General features: G+C 36.9%; 1 protein-coding gene across 2 annotated transcripts in view; it reads right to left on the bottom strand.

Annotated features, from left to right (window-relative positions):
- The window catches only part of xdh (xanthine dehydrogenase), a 252,474-nt gene that overhangs the window by 231,701 nt on the left and 937 nt on the right, over nt 1–19,836 (bottom strand). For both annotated transcript variants that reach the window (XM_051924248.1, XM_051924249.1), the window contains exons 2-3: nt 8,238–8,295; nt 7,114–7,210 (exon numbers count right to left, since the gene is read on the bottom strand). In XM_051924248.1, coding sequence (XP_051780208.1) covers nt 7,114–7,210; nt 8,238–8,295 — 155 coding nt within the window. The remainder of the gene's footprint in view (nt 1–7,113; nt 7,211–8,237; nt 8,296–19,836) is intronic.

Genomic DNA, 19,836 nt, shown 5'->3' with positions numbered 1-19,836 from the left:
GCTCCCCACCTCATTGAACTGATCCATGCCAGCACCAAGCTTCCCTAGGAATTATGTGCCAAGGTTAATGGATTTTTTGCAGAACATAAAGCTGTAACAGTTAATTACTGTCATTTTCCACCCTGCCTGAGCAGTTTGCACAATGTCTCTCTCAGTTTCTTAGGTTCAGTCCACCAATTTTACAATATATTTAGTTTTGCTAAAATTGATTGATGTGCCACCATTTTAAAATGATTCTAGACATTGGCATACAAATGTAGAAGAACATACAATGTTACAGTCATTAGTCAACATAACTAAAATTTAATTTTAGTGTTTATTAATATTAACAAACTGAGAAAATCTTTTGTTTCAGACAGAGTTCCCTAAGCAGAGTTGGTAAGCTAGGCCTTTATTTTAAAAATGATATGCATAAAAAGGTTGAACATAGAATCAGAACAGATCAGTCATGAAGCAGACTCAGCCTTCACATTGACTTGGGCATGTGTGAGTTATTTTCCTCCTTTTTCACCTGAAGTCACATGTTAGTTGTGAGATATTGTTCTATCTCTTTTGCTCTGAGCTCATAAGTAACTGTGTAATTTTTGTAAATTAAAAGTATAAAAAATATTATGCTTTCTATTGTTCATTCCATATGAAACCACACTTCTGTTCTTACATTACAAATAATTAAATAAAAAGCATTTGTCATACTTAACAGAAATTAAAACACACAAACCCACACACAAAAAACTGTAATCCCTTATTAAAATACCAAATGCATTTGATGCATGAGGGTGATTTAAAGAAATATCACCTTCTGTTGTGGTTTGCAAGAGTATTTAACAATGTAAGGCTGAAAAATGGTTCAGCTCCAAGACATTATGATTCCTTGGTGGTACATCAAGAAAAAAGGTCGAAAACCCATGGCCTGGAGATATCTCATGACAGTTGATTACATGTGTCTCAACAGTCTATTATTGTTCACCATTCGCTTTGATTAATAGGTTTACTATTATCCAAAATTATGCTGTGTGACTATTACAAACTAAAATAAAAGATAATTCTTCTCTTTGCAGTATTGGGTTTAAATTAGATGGGGTGGCTGACCAGTTGTGTTGTGGTGTGCAAAATCTGCCAATGTTTGCCTATATTTTCATTATATTTTTTTCAAGACAAAAACAAGATGAACTTAAATACAGGACACTTGCATGGGCCATTTAACATCAAAGTGTTCCATTTTCCTGAATTGTACCAGTATCACTCACAGTAACATTTGTTTGAACTAAGTAGGAATTCGGGAGATGCCTCAAGCTGTATTGACGATTTTATCACCTGTGAAGGGAAGGGCACCAGGACTAAATTGTTTTACACCTTGGGAAAGGAAAGCTCTTAAAATATCAAACACTTTATTGCTTGAGAAAACAGACATATTCAAATAGATTAAAGAGTCTGAGTGAATTTATCCATCATATTGACAGCCAGCCAGTTAGAGTATGTAATAATCACGGGGGGGTTGCAAAACCCCCTTGGAAATTTTATAATAAATATGTCTCATCTGAGAGCGACATCAGAAGAAGAGAACAGAACAACGTCAGAAGAGGGTGAGAGCGAAGTCAGGAGAGGACACCAGCCACGTGCGAACGCTTTCATCTGATCATTAGCAAGAGGGCTAAATCACAAGCTGCCTAGGACATTCATCTGCGACATCTTTAATTTTTCATAAGCTTTCTCTAAAGACTAATATATATATATTATATATACATTTTATATATACATACTGTACATATTATATGTTATATATATACATTTTCTTTTATGCTTTTCTCCACCGGTATTATTGCTCTTTAATAAATACCACAATGATTTTAACTTTCTATACTTTGTCTTCAAATCTAGTGTGATTGAGCTAATAAGGTAATTTTTACGAGAACCTGGAGCAGTACGGAAGTGCCATATGATCCAAACTGCAAGGTTTATCGAGCTGTGGAGCTCTGTCCAATAATGAACAGTGTGTTAAAGTAAAACATTCACTGGTTGATAAATGACCAGCAGCCAGGGTTCTTAACTGTCTAACTATTCGGTAAATAATAAAAAAACAGAGAATGTTCTGATACTAAAGTGGAGAGTCTAGAGTACTCTAGTTGTAAATGTAAGTTACCAGAACATTTGAGTAATGATTAGGAGTTTCAAGAATATTCCAGAAGTAAGTAGGACTTTCTAATTTAACCCTTTCTGATGACAGAGTCTCAGCAGAAACAAAGAAAAGGATGGTGCAAAACCTGTAGCAGCCACTGTTACCAGACATTCCTCAACATCTTAAAGCTGTCAAATGAATATGAACAGCTGAAGCTGGAGGATCTGGTAACAGAGAGAACATCATTCTTTACATCGTTCTTATGTAAAAAGGCCCAAGAAAGATCTCATTTGTTTTTCAAGAACCCCAGAACAGTTGACAGATGATACAATCATCAACAAAGTTTGTAAACCATGAATTATGGTAGTGAACAAAGCAGCTGAAAAAAAAATAAGTCTCATTGAAAAATACAATGACATACTGATGCAGGATAAGGAATAGAAATCGATTATTCTTCAACTGGTTGCAAACCACCACAAGAAATTTTCACCTTCAACAAAGATAGTGCTAATGTTGTAGACCTACAAGTTTGTAACAGTTGTTTGCTGGTCAGTTACGATAACATAAAAACTGCCATTATTAAATGATCTCTAGATTTATATTTTCAATTCAATATTTTGTATTTGTTATTAATTAGAAAGAATAAAACTAACCTTGTAGAGAACCTGAATGTGTTATTTATTGACCACCCTAGTGACTATATTCTTCTCACTGAAAGTTTAACATTGGAATTTTGATTTTATTCTCAACATTTCAGTATCATTTTTGAAATACATTTTTGACTATATATTCAACATTGCAAAATCACCTTTAAGATTAAAGACTGTTATGTTCAGATCAATGGCAAAATTTCTTGTTTCTTCTCAAAATATGGATTAGAATAATCATGATTGGTCAAGTGCACTACAGATGATGTGTGAATCATTCATGTCGCATCTCTCTATCTCCTTCACTGTTTCTTTTGTGCTCATTACCTCACTTGTTCATCCTTGCTCATAGTTTGTGGCAACCAGCACAGCCCACAGAATTGCACATAGGTAACTGTGTTGTTAGGCCATCCCTGCGGGTAATGTTTCCTTTTACTCAGATGTTGTAGAACTGCCATTGCATAAATTAACCCAATGCTTTTTCTGTTCATAGAACCCTGTATGTTAGTTTTGGCCCTAGGCTACAGTCTAGGATAGCTTATATATTCATCTGCACCTACTCTATGTCAGACATATTGAAAATTGGAGCAGTAAATGTGGGCCAAAGTTCTCATAGCAAGCATTCTTATGTATTTTTTTTAAAGGTGAGTTAATGGTAATAAAAAGAGGTGAAACTGAGAAACTGACCAAATGATAGCATAAAGTAAGGAAAGCTTGATCAAAGCCCTGATAATAGAGGTTTGAATTACCAGGAAACTTGCAATATGTTGTAGGCAACACTGAAGTACAATCACTAATTAGTGTGTTGGTTTGGTTTTTGCATTCAATAAGCTTTGTTCTGATATGCATAACGTATATGAATTACTACTGTTTCATATACTGTATATATATTTTATTTCCACTTTTTATTATTATTTTACCTTTTCTTTCTAATGATATATTTTTGCTTTTGTTTTCATTATTATGCTTCGTAAGTATTGTTTGGTTCTATCAGGAGAAAATACTGAGATACTGAAATACTGAATTACTGAGAAATTTTCTTTGTTTCCAAAGATTTCTGAAATTGGGGAGTTGCCAATACACTGATTGTTTTTTTTTCTACCAAAACAGCATTACCTTAAAGTTATTAAAAAGGTCTGAACACACTCTGGCATTGAGAATCCCCCACAACTGAAACCCGGACACACTTAGAGGACCTGGATTACACAATGGCCAGTACACTGAAAGGAATGAAGCCAATACAAAAACAGGGAAAGCGTCCTGGCCCCTACAGAAATACTTTTCCTGCTGATATTCATTTGGGTCTCCTGGCCGAGCATGTTTTGGACTGTCTTGAATGATTATAGTCAGTACAAAATTATTATTTGTGTTGTGATTGTTTTTTGCTCTCGCTGTGGCTTTGAGGTGACATTGTAAGCAGAATGACTTTTCCACAGACCTTTCCCTGAAGATAATGCTCCCTGCTGGGTTGTTTTCGTTACTTCATGTGATTTTTATATATTTTTGGGCTTTAAATTGAAAAATGAATACAATTTTTTTCTATCATGTAACAGTTTTTTACAAAACATATTTTTAGCTGTCAATCAATTTTATTGTTTTTGCACTATATTATTTAAATATCAATACTTTAATAATAATTTACTTGAATTTAGCATTTTCTAATTTTGAAATGTATGTTTATTTTTATGTTGATTCATATATGGGTACCTGAAAGATCTGTGTATCTTAATGGGTTAGCAGTGAGGGCATACAAAAAGTTTTTTTCTGTGGATAGGACAGAAGAGCCAAAAATTTAGATTGGATTCAGAAGGAATAGTCAGTTAAAAAAAAGCTATGCCTGGTGCCACAAACATCATCAGATCTACCTTGGTTGATCAAGATAAAGTGCTATTACCACCACTTTAAACATTAAACATTCAAAAACATTAAAACATTTAAAAATTCAGTTTGGTTTAAAGACATGGTTTGTCTCATCCCGATAAAAAGATGTAGCCTGTTTTATGTTTTTGTGCCAAAGGTTTCTGGGTTTGTGTAAGGCTAAATTCAAGGAGGACATTTTGCTCAATGAGGTAAGAAATTAGAAAACTGACTTCTGATATAGAATTTGATGGTACGATGAACAACTGGGAAATACAGGCTTGGGTAATAATCAAAAAAGTAATTTCTAAGTTTTTGGTTAACAACAAAGGTTTAAAGTATAAATAATGTGAAAAAATGCATTAGCTAAGTTTAAATAATTGGGTTTTGTAAGAAAAAATGGGCATTGCCTATTCTGTTAGGTTTTCATGGCACACTAGACCTGTTAAGAAAGCAGATTTAAAAAGGATACAGAAATCCAGCTGCACAAAACCCCCACATGCATTCCAACCTAAGTGACTAAACCCCAGCTTGTAGTAGGATCTGCCTGGACGTCATCTGATAATACATGTGCTTATCTAGAGGTGACCGGACATCTCTCTAGGGGCCCCTCTGCAGACCTCTTGAGCCAGAAGGCGTGAAATTGACTCAAGCAAGGATTAAGACCAGTAATTCAAGGAATGACAACTAAAATGGACAGAAGAACCCACATATTAGAAGACACTGATATTATAATTGGAGGTTAATTAAATCCGGAGAAGGTTCAACCTTCCTTTAAATCTCTCTAACTATCCTGATGACTCTATCTCTGGGATATTCATTGGACAATCACTGCACTTCCTGGGTTTTCTCTCAGGACACCTTCTCTGGGATTCTCTCAGGGATGGGGAACTCTCAAAAATGACTGAAAACATCTGAATTCTGATCTCTGAACCTACAGTTATGAGCCACCCTCTCCTTGTGTAGCTGAAAAGATTAAACTCTATTCTCTTTGTGATCCTGAAAGCTGAGATATAGTTTTCCAAGCTAAACACTGAGACCTGTTTGCTTAGAAGAAGCAATTACTTCATAGTCTTGTGCTAGAAAGACCAATGCCTTTTCCCTATAAAGTGGCAAAAGACAGCAGTAGGCAGACTGAGGAAGCAGCAGGAGCACTGACAAGGATCATGCAGCAAAGAGAACGAGTGCTCTCCAACGCATGAAGAATCTTCCACTTGAACCAGGAGCAACAGCAAATCAACATATCCACACAACATCAGACATCATACATAAAGACTTGTGATCATAAAACTATGTATTTGTGCCAAGATACAGTAAAACTCTAAATACCAGTAAGCATTCAGCTTATATGTTATATGTTTCTCTGTCTAGTGTCTGTGTCTAGTCTTACTGTATATGCCAATATATATTTTAATTTATCATATTTTTATAACCCTTGTGTTTCACAATAAATTGCATTAATTTGCTCCTTAAAACGAGTGGGTTTCAGTTACCTTGACATATGTCTAAAGGCCAGAGCCCTGCCTCCTACAACAGACAAAGGTAAATAAAGCAGGAGCCTTGCTGAATTATTTGATTAAATACCAGAATTGCCAAAGGTAAAACTGATAATTAATTAACCAAGTTAAAACATTTTTAAATCCCACATTATAATGGCATCCTCCTGGCTGGCCATCTTATTAATTATTAATCAATCAAAAAATCTTACAGATGCAACAGGAGTCTCAAAGTTCACTTCTAGGATTTGCATTTTGAAATATTCCCTGAAAATCTTGGGGTTGTGAGTGAAAAGCAGGGTGAAATAATACATCAAATATTTCAAGAACATGGAAAAAAGGTACCCGGGATGTTGGGATGCCAACATGTCTGCTGGATGATTCATAGACACATCAGAAAAATGCACAAAAGATGGGCCACCAAATGATCAAAAGAAATAAGAAGTAACAAAAATTACAGAAGTTATATGTAAATCAATTTATATGTTTTGTTTTCTTTGCATATATTTTTAAATATTAGGTTAAAAATAATTACATGTTAAATTGAACAATAGAACAATATTGTATACATGAACAAACTGTGTAATTTGTTACATTTTAATTACATTTCTTTTTAATTTTGTACTTAAATGTAACGTGATGGAAATGTTGGATAACGTGATGTTTGTAATGGTAATTGCATGCGCGCATGGAAAGTGAGCGCATATGTTTTTGTGTGTGTGTGAGAATAGCGTACACCTTCAATTGTTGTGTTTTCAAGACTTGAAAAATAAAAAGCATTCTAGCAAGTGAGAAATGGTGTACTTTGTAGGCACAACAGGAAACATTCTAATTATATATTTTAATGTGTTCATGAATGAGTTGCAGGCAAGGTTGTATATTTAAGCCAGTTGAGCTTAGTACAGATGATACTGCTGGCAAACAAAGTCTGAACACAACAGCTAGAGTTATGTAGTGAGCAAGCATGACCAAAACTTAACTTTTGAAAAAGGGATACACAATCTTCTCTTGTGAAGGGTTATATCTGGAAACCATCACCGTACAGGCACCACAGCCTCCTTCACCACATCCAAGCTTAGATCCTGTCAGGCCAACTAATGAAATCATAGATTAAGGGTAAAATTTATTTAAATATTTGGATATTTCACAATGAAAACATATTTAGTGGTAACAGAGGAAATAATGGATTTCAGCACAATAAGGATTTACATATGCTGTATCTACCTTAATGCTTAGTTGCATTGTTAAATATAACAATGCTCATACTCTATAAATAATTTTTACTGCTCCAACTAGGACTGTTCTTTTGTTTTTTCCGTCAATGTTTTTTCCAATCATACATGACCATTTTTCTGTACATTTGGATCTACATTATGCCAATACTTATGGATCATTCTCATGCCAGCATTAGTCCAGTCATTAGCATGGTGGTCTTTACACTGTTAACCAATCAAAAATTGTTGTCAGGGACATGTCATCTTAGGGATCAATAGCAGCAGATATTTAATTATTTGGGAACCTAAGACGGCGTCAAGTGCAGGAATCAGTGTATGAGCAATCAAAACAAAGAAAAAGGGTTAGGTAAATTGTTACTGTTTAATGAAGTAAGGCAATTAAAGATATAAAAGACCAAAGAAAAGGAAAAAAACAATAGAAACAGGGGATCAAAAGAATCTATAGAACCAAGGGTGTACATCAATAGGAACTTAAATAATAGACCATGGCACTGCCAAAATATTGATGGCAAAATATGACAGACCCTTTACCAGGTTTGTCATTGGTGATGAAAATCCACTCAAATTCCTGTTCCAATCTCAGGAGGGTCTGCTTGATCTTATGATAATCAAAAAAAGAGAAAAAGGGAAGGATCTTGAATTGCGAATCACAAAAACCCAATGCTGTTAATTCATTTTCATGCTATACTGCTACATGCTATATTTCTACTATATAAACGCAGTTTCACTTTACTTTATTGTTCTTTTTATTTTCTGACCTGGTCACTTTTTATTCACTGGCAGGCTACACCAGGACAACTGTTTTGAAAAACAAAGTGTAGACCACATTAGAAATGAAAGACTATTCAGTCTCAGTTGTACTTTGTGATGTCTTTCACAAGGATACGTTTTCTTCTTAAATAGGTCAACAGGGTCATTTCGGGATCAGCATTTTTTTCAATCACCTAAAATGTCAAAAAAGCAAAAGTAGTAAGAGGATGTTACTGAACATAAACTTACGTATATCTGACAACTTATACTCTATCCAAAACTGGGAAGAGAAAAAATTATACTGTAATGAGTTTGGTTGTTAGCATCTCATTTAATTTGCTCTACTACATTGTCCCGGTGATGATAATAATTCATCTTAATTTCTTCTACACAATTAAAGGCAGATTTACAGCAGTAGTGTAAACATGAGTTACATTATTTTTGTAGAGCTAAAGAGTAATAATAATTAAATATGAAATCTGAACACTTGAAAAAATTATTCTTAAGGTATTTAAACATTGTATCAGGATCTGTGTTTTAATAAACTCAAGAGTCGTGAAGAAACTTAAGGTGGTTAAAAGAAGATTAGTTGACAAGATGGCACCAGAAACATTACAACATGAAAGTGTGAGATGAAATTGGTACACCTTCTAAACTGATGGGTGCAGCACATGGTACCAACCAGGGCCAACTCGTCATAGCGTCACTTCCTCTAGCAGAGTTGGGTCAGATGCACTTGCTGTCTGATGAATATAAGTCCTTTAGTATCCTGGAGGAACCTTGCATGCTTCCTTTCTTTCTCCTTGTACTGATGCTTCTGGGGCACCCTGCATAGGTTTAAAGTCCTCTAACTGCTTTTGTTGCTCCCACATTAGTAACAATTAGTAACAATTAGTGCATCAATGCTGAAATGGTGAGAAGTCTCTTCTCCAAATATTGAGCTTTTAACTATAAAGTGTAGACCCTCATATCTGCTGAGAGTGTTTTCTGCTCTTATCATTATTGTAGTTTACATTCCCCGACTGCAGCCACTAAAGACACCCTAGTCAGTTTCTATCACTCCATCAGTGGTTTACAATTTTCCACTACATATTTTCATTGTTGTTGCAGATTTCAACCAAGTCAACATGAAGACATTTTTCCATATTTCTACCAGCATGTAAATTTTGCCTCTAAAGGCAAAAACATATTGGATTTGGCCTACACAAACATAAAGAATGCATTTAAAGCAGTCCCTTGTTCCCATCTTGGCATCTCGGACCATCTTTCTGTTATGCTAATTCCTATATTCAGGCCTCTGCTGACCCAGACAAAAGCTTTAGTGAAGCAGATCAAGCTTTTGCCAGAAGAGGCAACTTCGGCCCTTTTGTTGACCAACAGATTAATGTGGAGGTGTATGCCGAGTCTGTAACTGGTTATATAAGTAAGCATATAGGGATATTACCACCAAAAAGCACATCCACACACGTGTCAACCAAAAACCCTGGCTGATCACCGAGGTGTGTGCAATGCTGAGAGCATTAAAGGCTGCTTTTAAATCCAGTGACAACATGGCCTTTAGATTAGCTAGAGCCAACTTGAACCAAGCTATTAGGGTAGCCAAGCAGGCATATGGCTAAAAAATCCATTCACTTTCAAGATGCCAAAGACTTCAGAAGTACGTGACAGGGAAGTGAAACTGTTACAGACTATATCCTCCTCCCTGGCAGGGATAATCAGGACTTGCTTAACAAATTTAACAGCTATTTTAGAAGGTTTGATGTGACAAAAGACACACCTGTAAGGAAATCCATCCCTCATCATGATGACCAAGTACTTGATTTCAATGTAGCCCATGTTCAGAGGACTCTGCATAGAGTCAACCCATGAAAGGTTACAGGGCGAGATAACATCCCTGGTAAAGTGCTTAGTGAATGTGTTGACCAACTAGCACACATAGTCACTGATATCTTTAAAATATCTCTCTAAACAAAGATGTTGTTCTAACATGTCTCAAAGGAGTCAACCATTGAATGTAATGGCTACCGCCTCATAGTACTCACTCCCACTATGATGAAATTCTTTGAGAAACTGGTCAAGGGCAACATGACATTTAGACTCTACCCTATACTGGATCCCCTCTAGTTTGGTTACCATCCTAACTACTATACTGTTGACGATATAGAAACATACATGCCGATTGCTATTTTTAGACTTTAGCGTTGCATCTAACACAATTATCCCTCAGCAACTGTTATACAACTTGCCCTGCTTTGCTTGGAAACTCCTGTGTGCAAATGGATATTAGACTTCCTGGCAGACAGACCCCAGTCAATCCAAGTTAGAAAAATACACATCGAACATCAACCCTTTGAGCACTGATGTACCCCAATACTATGTCTTGAGTCTACTACTCTTCACCCTGATGTGATGAACTATGGATGTTGCACCAGGTATAGCATGAACCACATCATTACGTTCGCAGACAAAAAAACAGTAATAAGCCTTATCAGTGGTGATGAAGTTCATAGAGAGGAGGTTAAGAAACTAGTGGAATGGTATAAGAACAATAATCTGACCCTGAATGTTGATAAACCAAAGGAAATTACTGTCAACATCAGAAAGAACCATGCCACCCACAGTCTCCTCTCTATCAATGATTCAGCTGTGGAAGTCAGGAACACAAATTTCCTGGAAGTGGAGGTAACAAATGGTTTCTTCTGGACCGAACATGCATCATCCCTAGGCAAAAGAGGACTGAAATTACGATCAGACTATTAAACAATAATCTGTCTGTTGATAAAGTGCTAGTCCATTAGTGCAGTGTAATATATAGGTTATCTGTTCAATGTTAATATGTCTCAAGCCTTAAAGTATTCTCTTCTAGACATATTCCACATATGTCTAATATTTTAACAATATTTCTCAATATTTTTGGTGCAATACTTTGATATTCTGTGTAGTACAACCATGTGCATCAAATTCAGTAAACCAATTGTGTATACTTCTATTATTTTTTTTAAGTTACTTTTATGTGTTGGATCATGGTGTATTGTAAGTTGTATGTATTTAAATATGTATTTTGGCGATTCTCTGTTATTTATTCTTGTTTATTCCAGTTGTTATTTTATTTGGTTATTCTTGCACATGGGCCGGGTGATGCAATTTCATTCTGCTGTGCACTGCTATGTGTGGTTCTGAATGCCAAATAAAATTAGCCTTAAACCCATTTATTTTCTTTGTTTTATAACTGATTATGTTTACAACCTTTTTTCTGTCCTTTTTGAATGACTATGATTTTCAATGTCCTAACCTTGCTTTTCTCATTTCTTGATTCCCCAGTTTTCACCTTGGCTAGTTTTTACATCTCTTTCCCTTCACCCGATACCATTTTACATTCAAACTGCAAAAAGTAAAATTTCAAACTGCAATATGTACAATACCTATAATAATAATAATACAATACCTATATGTACTTACTGTACAGTTATAAGCAGTTATCAAGAGTTTTCATGTTCTTTTTCAACCTACGAGCAATAACACTGTAGATCTGTATTATCGTAGTATTTCCCTCTACTTACCCTTTACCTGTTTTCTCTCAAGGGTAAGTGTACTTGTCAAGTTTGTTATCGGGTGGGTCTACTGTTGCACTTTAAGATGAACAATACAATTCAATACAATACAGTTTATTTTTGTATAGCCCAAAATCACACAGGAAGTGCCGCAATGGGCTTTAACAGGCCCTGCCTCTTGACAGCCCCCCAGCCTTGACTCTCTAAGAAGACAAGGAAAAACTCCCAAAAAAACCTTGTAGGGAAAAAATGGAAGAAACCTTGGGAAAGGCAGTTCAAAGAGAGACCCCTTTCCAGGTAGGTTGGGCATGCAGTGGGTGTCAAAAGAAGGGGGTCAATACAATACAATGCAGTTCACAGAACAGAACAATTCCTCAATATAGTAAGAAATAAAAAATATAAATTTTAGAAGTACAGAGCAGAATTTAACAGTAGATGATATATCCCATGATAAGATTTGGATTTGTGTAGAGTCCTGGAGACCTCATTCTTCAAGCTGTCTCCCCCATTTGGCCATTCCACGGCTGAAACAGTGCTGGGCCAGCCAATCCGATGAAAGGACCCCTCTTTCCCACAATTCCTGCGATCCTCCATCTGGGATGACTTTTCCATAGGCAGGCAAAACAACTTGGCAGGTGGGCCATGGCACCAAGTGCCACATTTGAGTACCGAGAAGAAAAACAGAATAAGTGAGGGTTAGTATACAATTATAACTGTCATGTTACTTATGTTTAAGTGCTAATGACTAACAACAGAGATGCAGTCTGTACAGTTAATCAGCAGCTCTAGTCAGGATATGCTAAACTGAAGTAGTGAGTCTTCAGCTGGGATTTAAAAGCTGAGACCGAAGGGGCATCTCTTATAGTAGCAGGCAGACCATTCCACAGTTTAGGGGCCCTGTAACTAAAAGCTCGACCTCCCACTGTTATTTTATTAATCCTTGGAATCATAAGCAGACCGGCATCTTGAGATCTTAATGTGCGCTCAGGTTTGTAAGTCATGATAAGTTCAGACAAGTAAGCCGGACCTCGACCATTTAATGCTTTATATGTTAAAAGAAGGATTTTGAAATCTGCCCTAAACTTAACCGGGAGCCAGTGTAAGGATTTAAGAACTGGAGTTATGTGTTCATATTTTCTTGTTCTTGTAATAATTCTCGCAGCAGCATTTTGGATTAACTGGAGGCTGTATAAAGAACAGTTTGAACATCCAGTGAACACCGCATTGCAGTAGTCAATCCTACTAGAGATAAATGCATGAATTAGTTTCTCAGAATCCTGTTTATTTAAAAAGCGCCTTAATTTCCTAACATTTTTAAGATGGAAGAAACATGTTTTGGACAACTTTGTAATATGCGCTTTAAATGACATGCTAGAGTCAAAGATAACTCTTAGATTGCGGGCTGATTCAGTAAAATTGACTGGGATTCCCACTGAGTTAAATGATGACAAAATATTGTTGTGATCAGCATCATTCCCTCCAACAATTAATATCTCTGTTTTGTCTGTATTTAAAGACAAGTAGTTCTTATTCACCCACTCCTTTAATTCACTAACACAACTAATTAAAGACAGCATTGGAGAAACTTCATCTGATTTAAATGAAAGGTATAACTGGGTGTCATCTGCATACGAGTGAAAATTAACATTATGTTTCCTAATGAGAGATCCCAGTGGAAGCATGTAAAGTGAAAACAGTAAAGGTCCCAGTACTGAGCCCTGCGGGAGACCATATTGAACTTCTGTGTATAATGATGGAGTACTGTCAGCACATTTCTGTACATATTGGAATCAATTTGATAAGTAAGAACTAAACCAAGCGAGCACGGTACCTGTAAGCCCAACATCATTTTCTAGCCTGTGCAGTAAAATAGAATGGTCGATGGTGTCAAATGCTGCACTTAAGTCCAACAACATAATTACAGTGGAGTTTCCTTCATCAGAGGATATCAGAATGTCATTTACAACCCATGTTAGTGCCGTTTCTGTACTATGACCAATGCGAAAACCAGACTGGAATTTCTCAAATAAATTGTAATGCGTAAGGTGTGTCTGAAGCTGACTGGCGACTACTTTTTCTAGTATTTTAGAGAGAAACGGTAAATTTGAAATAGGCCTATAATTATTTAGTATATGTGGGTCAAGGTCTGACTTTTTAAGTAATGGTTTAATGACTGACACTTTTAGTGTATCAGGTACTGTGCCATGCAATAATGAACTATTGATAATGTTTAGGATAGGCGCTGCAAGAACATTCATTGCACTTTTTACTAGTTTTGTTGGCACTGGATCTAGGGAACAAGAAGTGGGCTTCATTTTTTAAATTAAACTTAATACTTCCTGCTCAGTTACAGGATTAAAATTACTAAGGTGCTGAGTGTAATGTGAGACAGGGTCTGCTAAGCTAGTATTTGGTTTGTACTGTGATGCAGAGATCTGGGATCTTATATTTTTAATTTTCTCATTGAAGAAGTTCATAAAGTCTGTACTGCTAATGTCTGTTGGTATTTTGCACTGTTGATCTGAATTCCCATTTGTTAATTTAGCCACTGTTCTAAACAGTACCCGAGGATTTTTATTATTGTTATCTATTAATGTAGAATAGTATTCTGACCGAGCTTTAAAGAGGGCTTTTTTATATTTATTAACACTCTCTGTCCATGCAATTTGAAAGACATGTAGCTTTGTTGATCTCCATCTGCGCTCCAGTTTTCGACACTCAAATTTAAGAGCTTGCGTGTTTTCATTAAACCAGGGAGAGTTTCTATGTGCTTTGACCACTTTTGTTTTAAGGAGAGCCACTGTGTCCAGAGCATCTCTCAAGGTCACATTATAATGTGATGTTAGCTGATCTAAATTGTTTTCCACGTTTACATTTGATGTTAACTGATCTAAATGGTTTTCCACAATTACACTCGACTTACTCAAAGTATCTATAAATTTTGAAGCAGAATTACAATCTAGATGTCGCACTGTCTTTGTTTTAATCTGGGAGTGTGTTGGCAAGGGCAGGACTAAATCAAATGTAATTAAGTAATGATCGGAAATAACTTCATTTAATGGAGTAATAATTAAATTTTGAATTTCAACTTTGTAAGTTATAATTAAATCTAATGTGTGGTTATGATTATGAGTTGGACCTCTGACATTCTGACAAAATCCTACTGAATTTAACAAATAAGTAAAACATTTGCTAAAAGTGTCAGTTTCCACATCAATGTGTACATTAAAATCTCCCATCAGTACTACGTGATCATAATTTATAGCCAAGTCAGATAAAAGGTTGCTAAATTCAGACATGAACAATGAATATGGGCCGGGTGGTCTATAGACTAGCACTATAATTGTGTTGGAATCTGTTTTAATATTTAAAATGAATGCCTCAAAGGATGTAAAGTTGCCTAAATTTTTAGAAGTGATTTGCATTTTGTTACAATGAATTATTCCAAGGCCTCCTCCTCGACCTGAATCTCTAGACTTATGAAGGAACGAGTAGCCATCTGGTGACGCCTCAGCTAGGGGGACAGTGTCACATTTACTAAGCCAGGTTTCGGTGAGAAGACACAGATCAGATTTTGTACTTAATATAATATCATTTACCAAAACAGCTTTAGTGCCAAGAGAGCGAATGTTGAATAAGCAGCATTTAAAACTGTATGCTTCTTTCTGAATTGGTGATATACTTTTTGTTTTAATTTGTAGTAAATTTCTATTACAGATGCCCCTGGTGGAGGGTCTGGTTTTATCCCTTGGTCTAATTATACACCTTATTTTTTGGTTATCAATTAATTTAAGGTTTGTATCAAGACTAAATTTACTGGATGCCCCAAGACAAGGATTATGGGTAACAGCTTCAGGAAAGTAACAGGTGGGATAAACAACAGCCTGTGATTTAAGATCACATGACTGCGGCCTGGATGGTGCTCTAATCAGTCAACCAGGCAGTTTTGCTGCCATATTTTGGGATAATACATAAGATCCCCTCCAGTTAGGATGAAGACCATCTCTTCTGAAAAATCCAGGCCTTTCCCAAAAATCATCCCAATTGTTCACAAACGCTATGCTTTTGTTTGCACACCAGGTTTCTAGCCAGCAGTGAAGGGAATGCAATCTGCTATAAATCACATCCCCTCTATATAATCTTGGTAAGGGGCCAGATACAACTAAATTCCGACATTTTCTTTTAGCTTTGATGCAAAGAGAGATGAAGTTCCTCTTTAATACCTCATATTGCTGTGAATAAATATCATTAGTGCCGACATGCAGCAATAAGATAGATACTTCATCGTCGGCGACACGGTCCAATGCGGCCTCTATGCCAGAAATCTTGGCCCCTTAACATGAACTGCTGGTTTAACATAGTTTGGAATTCTAACATTCCGCACTATGGAATTGCCAATTATGAACACACACATACTGTACATAGCTATACACATACACACAGACCCTAACTACAACAGTGCCCCATGAATGACACACACACACGCTGATTAACCTTTAGCACTTTAAACCACACAAGTGCTTTAGGTATAACACAGCCTGTCACTCAGCACTTCAAGAGACTTACTTATTATCGGCACAAATAACATACAATGTTTTAATGATATCTCAGACCTAAATATTACTTTAGTACTACAAGAATACATTTAAACATACAAAGACTCAACACTCTTGACTATAGGCCATGTATCAGCCAAGAATACCTTCTTTACGTACTGTTCCCTATTATTGAGTGGAGCTCTCACTCTCAGCCTAATAAACCTCGCAGCACAGAGGTAATGGCAAATCTCCGGCTGCACTAGGTGCGCAAAAAAATGTAACTTATTATTTCAATCACTCCATAGACATTAAGACAAAACATAGAAAGTTAAAAGCAGCATGGTATTTATTACAAGAATAATAGTAATACCATTGGAACAAAGAATAATAGAAAATAGGTACTGATAGGAAAGTCTGAATATATATAGTCTTTAGAAAAAGCTTACGAAAAAAGTAGAGATGACAAGGATGAATGTCCCAGGGCGATGTTTAATTTAGCAATCGATATTCATGGAAATGCTGTTTGTGGTATAGTGGATCCGCGGCTTCAAAAGATAAGGGGCCAAGTTTTAAATCCATATAGCTGTGTCGTTCTCTGTGGCCGCGATTGCACAACTGCAGGGAGTTAATGAGGTAGTTGAAGTGAGTTGCACTTGCATGTGTAGGTGCATTCGTACTCAATTGCTTCATTGGCTTCCTGCGACGTGTGATTAAGGCGCTGCAGCCACGGAGGTGCGGGAGATGTGTATATATACGGGTCGGCACCAGGAAAGGGGGATCGAGATATGGAGATAGATGATCAGAGACAAAGAGTGAAGGAGGTTAGAAGACGTGAAGAGCCATCTTAGCAGCTATGATCTGGCCACCTGTAAGGAGGAGACAGCACGAGCTGGGGCCCCGCGAAGGAGCGTTAGGTTGTGGTGCTCTAGGGGATAGTTTGCCCCACTGAATGTTCTATTGGAGTGGGGTGAGCAAGGCAGGTGTCCTCCCAAGGGATCTGAGGAGCGACTGCGTGAGTGCGAAGGATGAAGGAAGGAGAGCCGACCTAGGAGGGTCTGGCAGCGATGTCCTTAATGAAGGCCAAGACAGAGGTCGGCCGAAAGGAGCTTGTGGCTGTTGGGTCTCCACTGACTGCGGGAACAATGGGTGAGCCGGGGAGAATGAGAGATGGAGGAGGACTAAGATCGGGATGAGAGAGACTGCATTTTTAACCTCTGATTTTAAAGGATTTATTTATTGGTGGATTTTATCCCCACTGGACACTTGTTTTTATGGATTTATTGAAACTGATGCACTGCACTGTTTGTTTGAACACTGTTTTGATTGGTTTTAATAAAAGCACTTTGTCACTTTTTGGAAATATCCCCTGGCTTCATTTGAGAAGTGTCCTTATTTGTCAGTTCATCTCGGTGACATTACCGATGGTGTCGGGTTCAGAACTCCTGGAAGGACGTTGGGAGCATGAAGCGGACCGGCATTGTCACACTGTTAACTGACAATCAGATGAAAACTGGTCATACGTGTCTTTGTTGTCTTCTCTGGCGTCCCTCTTCTGTCATCGCTGTTTCTCTTCTTCTGACGTTGCTTTCAAAATAAGGCATATTTATTGTAAAGTTTCATGCCGTGGTTTCACAACAAATGATTGTTGCATGCACCTGATTGGCTGGCTGTAAATATGATGGATGAATTTTGTTCAAACTCTTTAATCTATCTTTTCCCAGAAAATTAAGTTTTTTGATATTGCCTCATGTCCTCCTTTCCCAGGCTATAATACCAATTTAGCACTATGCTGTGAACAACTGTTATAAAAGTGTGGTGTAAGGGAAGAGGATATGCCTTTTATTATAATGCATCCTACATCTGAATTCATCTTGTTGGGATTGAGCAAAATATAATAATAAAAATATAGAGAATAATTTGTAGATTTTATACACCATAACAAGATCATAAGAATTATTTTACTGTACTTTGGAGGGAGAATGATTGGGGATAATAAAAGTTGAAAAAAGGATAACTGCACATAACTGATTCAATGATTGTTTATAATTTACTGGTTATGTATTTATAATGAATAAATTACAAAAAAAATGAATAAAACTAATTGCTGTCTATTTTCTATTCTTGAGATTGTGAAAGTTAAAACATACCACTATCTGAACTCATTTATGAGGTTCTTATTGTGAAATGCTTTGGTAAATTTTCTCTAAACACAACATGTAGGCCACAAAAGTTTGATTTTGATCCTCCTACATCATCCATATTACTAAACGAGAATGGTAAACTGGATATGGACGCAGGGACCTGCCCGTGGACACAAAAGACATAGTGCGCAAGTGCCACACAAAGCAAGAGAGTGAAACGGGAGAGACTACGCACGTGCACAGGCGCCACACAAAGCCGCCCCCACCCCACCCCCTCCCCCCCGCACCAGAGCAAAACGGGAGAGAAAAAGGAAAAATATATTCACCACGGACCAGGTGTCATTGAGACGAAAGCAGAATAAAGCGAGATCAGAAATGAAAGACAGAGTAGAAAGCAAAGTAAAACATCATAAACAGGTTAAACGAGGGGGCCAAACACATGGACAGCAGGTTACAAATAATGAAGACCGGAATTCAAAAGCTTCAAAAACAAAAGCTCAACTGACCGAGATACAAACTGAAACGGGAAACACTACGGGGTCCGCAGTAGTCCACAATGCACCGCATAATAGTACGGACGGAGCTCCGTATTAACAGTGGGGTCCCCAGAGTGACATGGGCGAACGCTCCGTATTAAACGTGCGTCATCCTCACACGTTGCTGCCCAGCGGGCACGGGTTCAAATGCCGGGGGTAGGCGAGCGAAGCGAGCAGGGGGCGGAGCCCCCTTGTTGTTCTAGAACTTCATGGTCATATTAGTCAGCAATAACTTCCACATTTCTACTCTCCACAGTTTCTCCAAGTACATTTCTAGCAGTGGAATCATGAATGAGGAAAGAGAAGCCCATAGATACCAAAGTGTTGTTTTCTGCTTCTTTGTAATGTCATTAAAAATGTGTATCTTGCCTTTGGAAAGATTTTGGAAGTTCAACTCTTTTAGAGAAAATTTAACTGTAGCCTGGTAAATCATCAGATTATTGGAAATTGTTTGGATATTTTATTTTCTCATGGTTTTCAGGGATTTCTTTACATCAATGCCCAATGGATAACTAGAGCACGTGTCAAAGTATTCAAACATCTGACTTTCCGCTAAAGGTGGCGAGTTTTTTAAAATACAAAGGGATTGAGAGCAAGGCACACATTCTAACAGGGGAAAGACATTTAGTAAAATACATGGCAGATGGTAAAATCTGAGCTAGAAGGTAGAAGAAAAAGTAAAGGGACAGCTAGTGTTAGATGACACATCTTCGATTGTGACATTTGAAGTGCACAGGAGATGGAAAGTTAAAAATAAAAAGGTACATGAAGGTAATATGAAAGGTAACTTAAATTAAATCAAACATTATTAAAGCAAATTTCAAGAAAATGTGGAGATTGTATAAAAGTAACAAACCTATACAAACTTTTAAGCATTAAGAGCTGTTGAGAAGTATGAAAAGTATACTACAAATATTGCAGGAAAGGTTCATCCATTATAAAACTCAGACATTTAAGAGAAATTCAGAT

This window comes from Erpetoichthys calabaricus, chromosome 3 (genome assembly GCF_900747795.2).
Source record: "Erpetoichthys calabaricus chromosome 3, fErpCal1.3, whole genome shotgun sequence".
In the NCBI taxonomy this organism is placed as follows: domain Eukaryota; kingdom Metazoa; phylum Chordata; class Cladistia; order Polypteriformes; family Polypteridae; genus Erpetoichthys; species Erpetoichthys calabaricus.
This window is presented reverse-complemented; position numbering and strand designations above follow the sequence as displayed.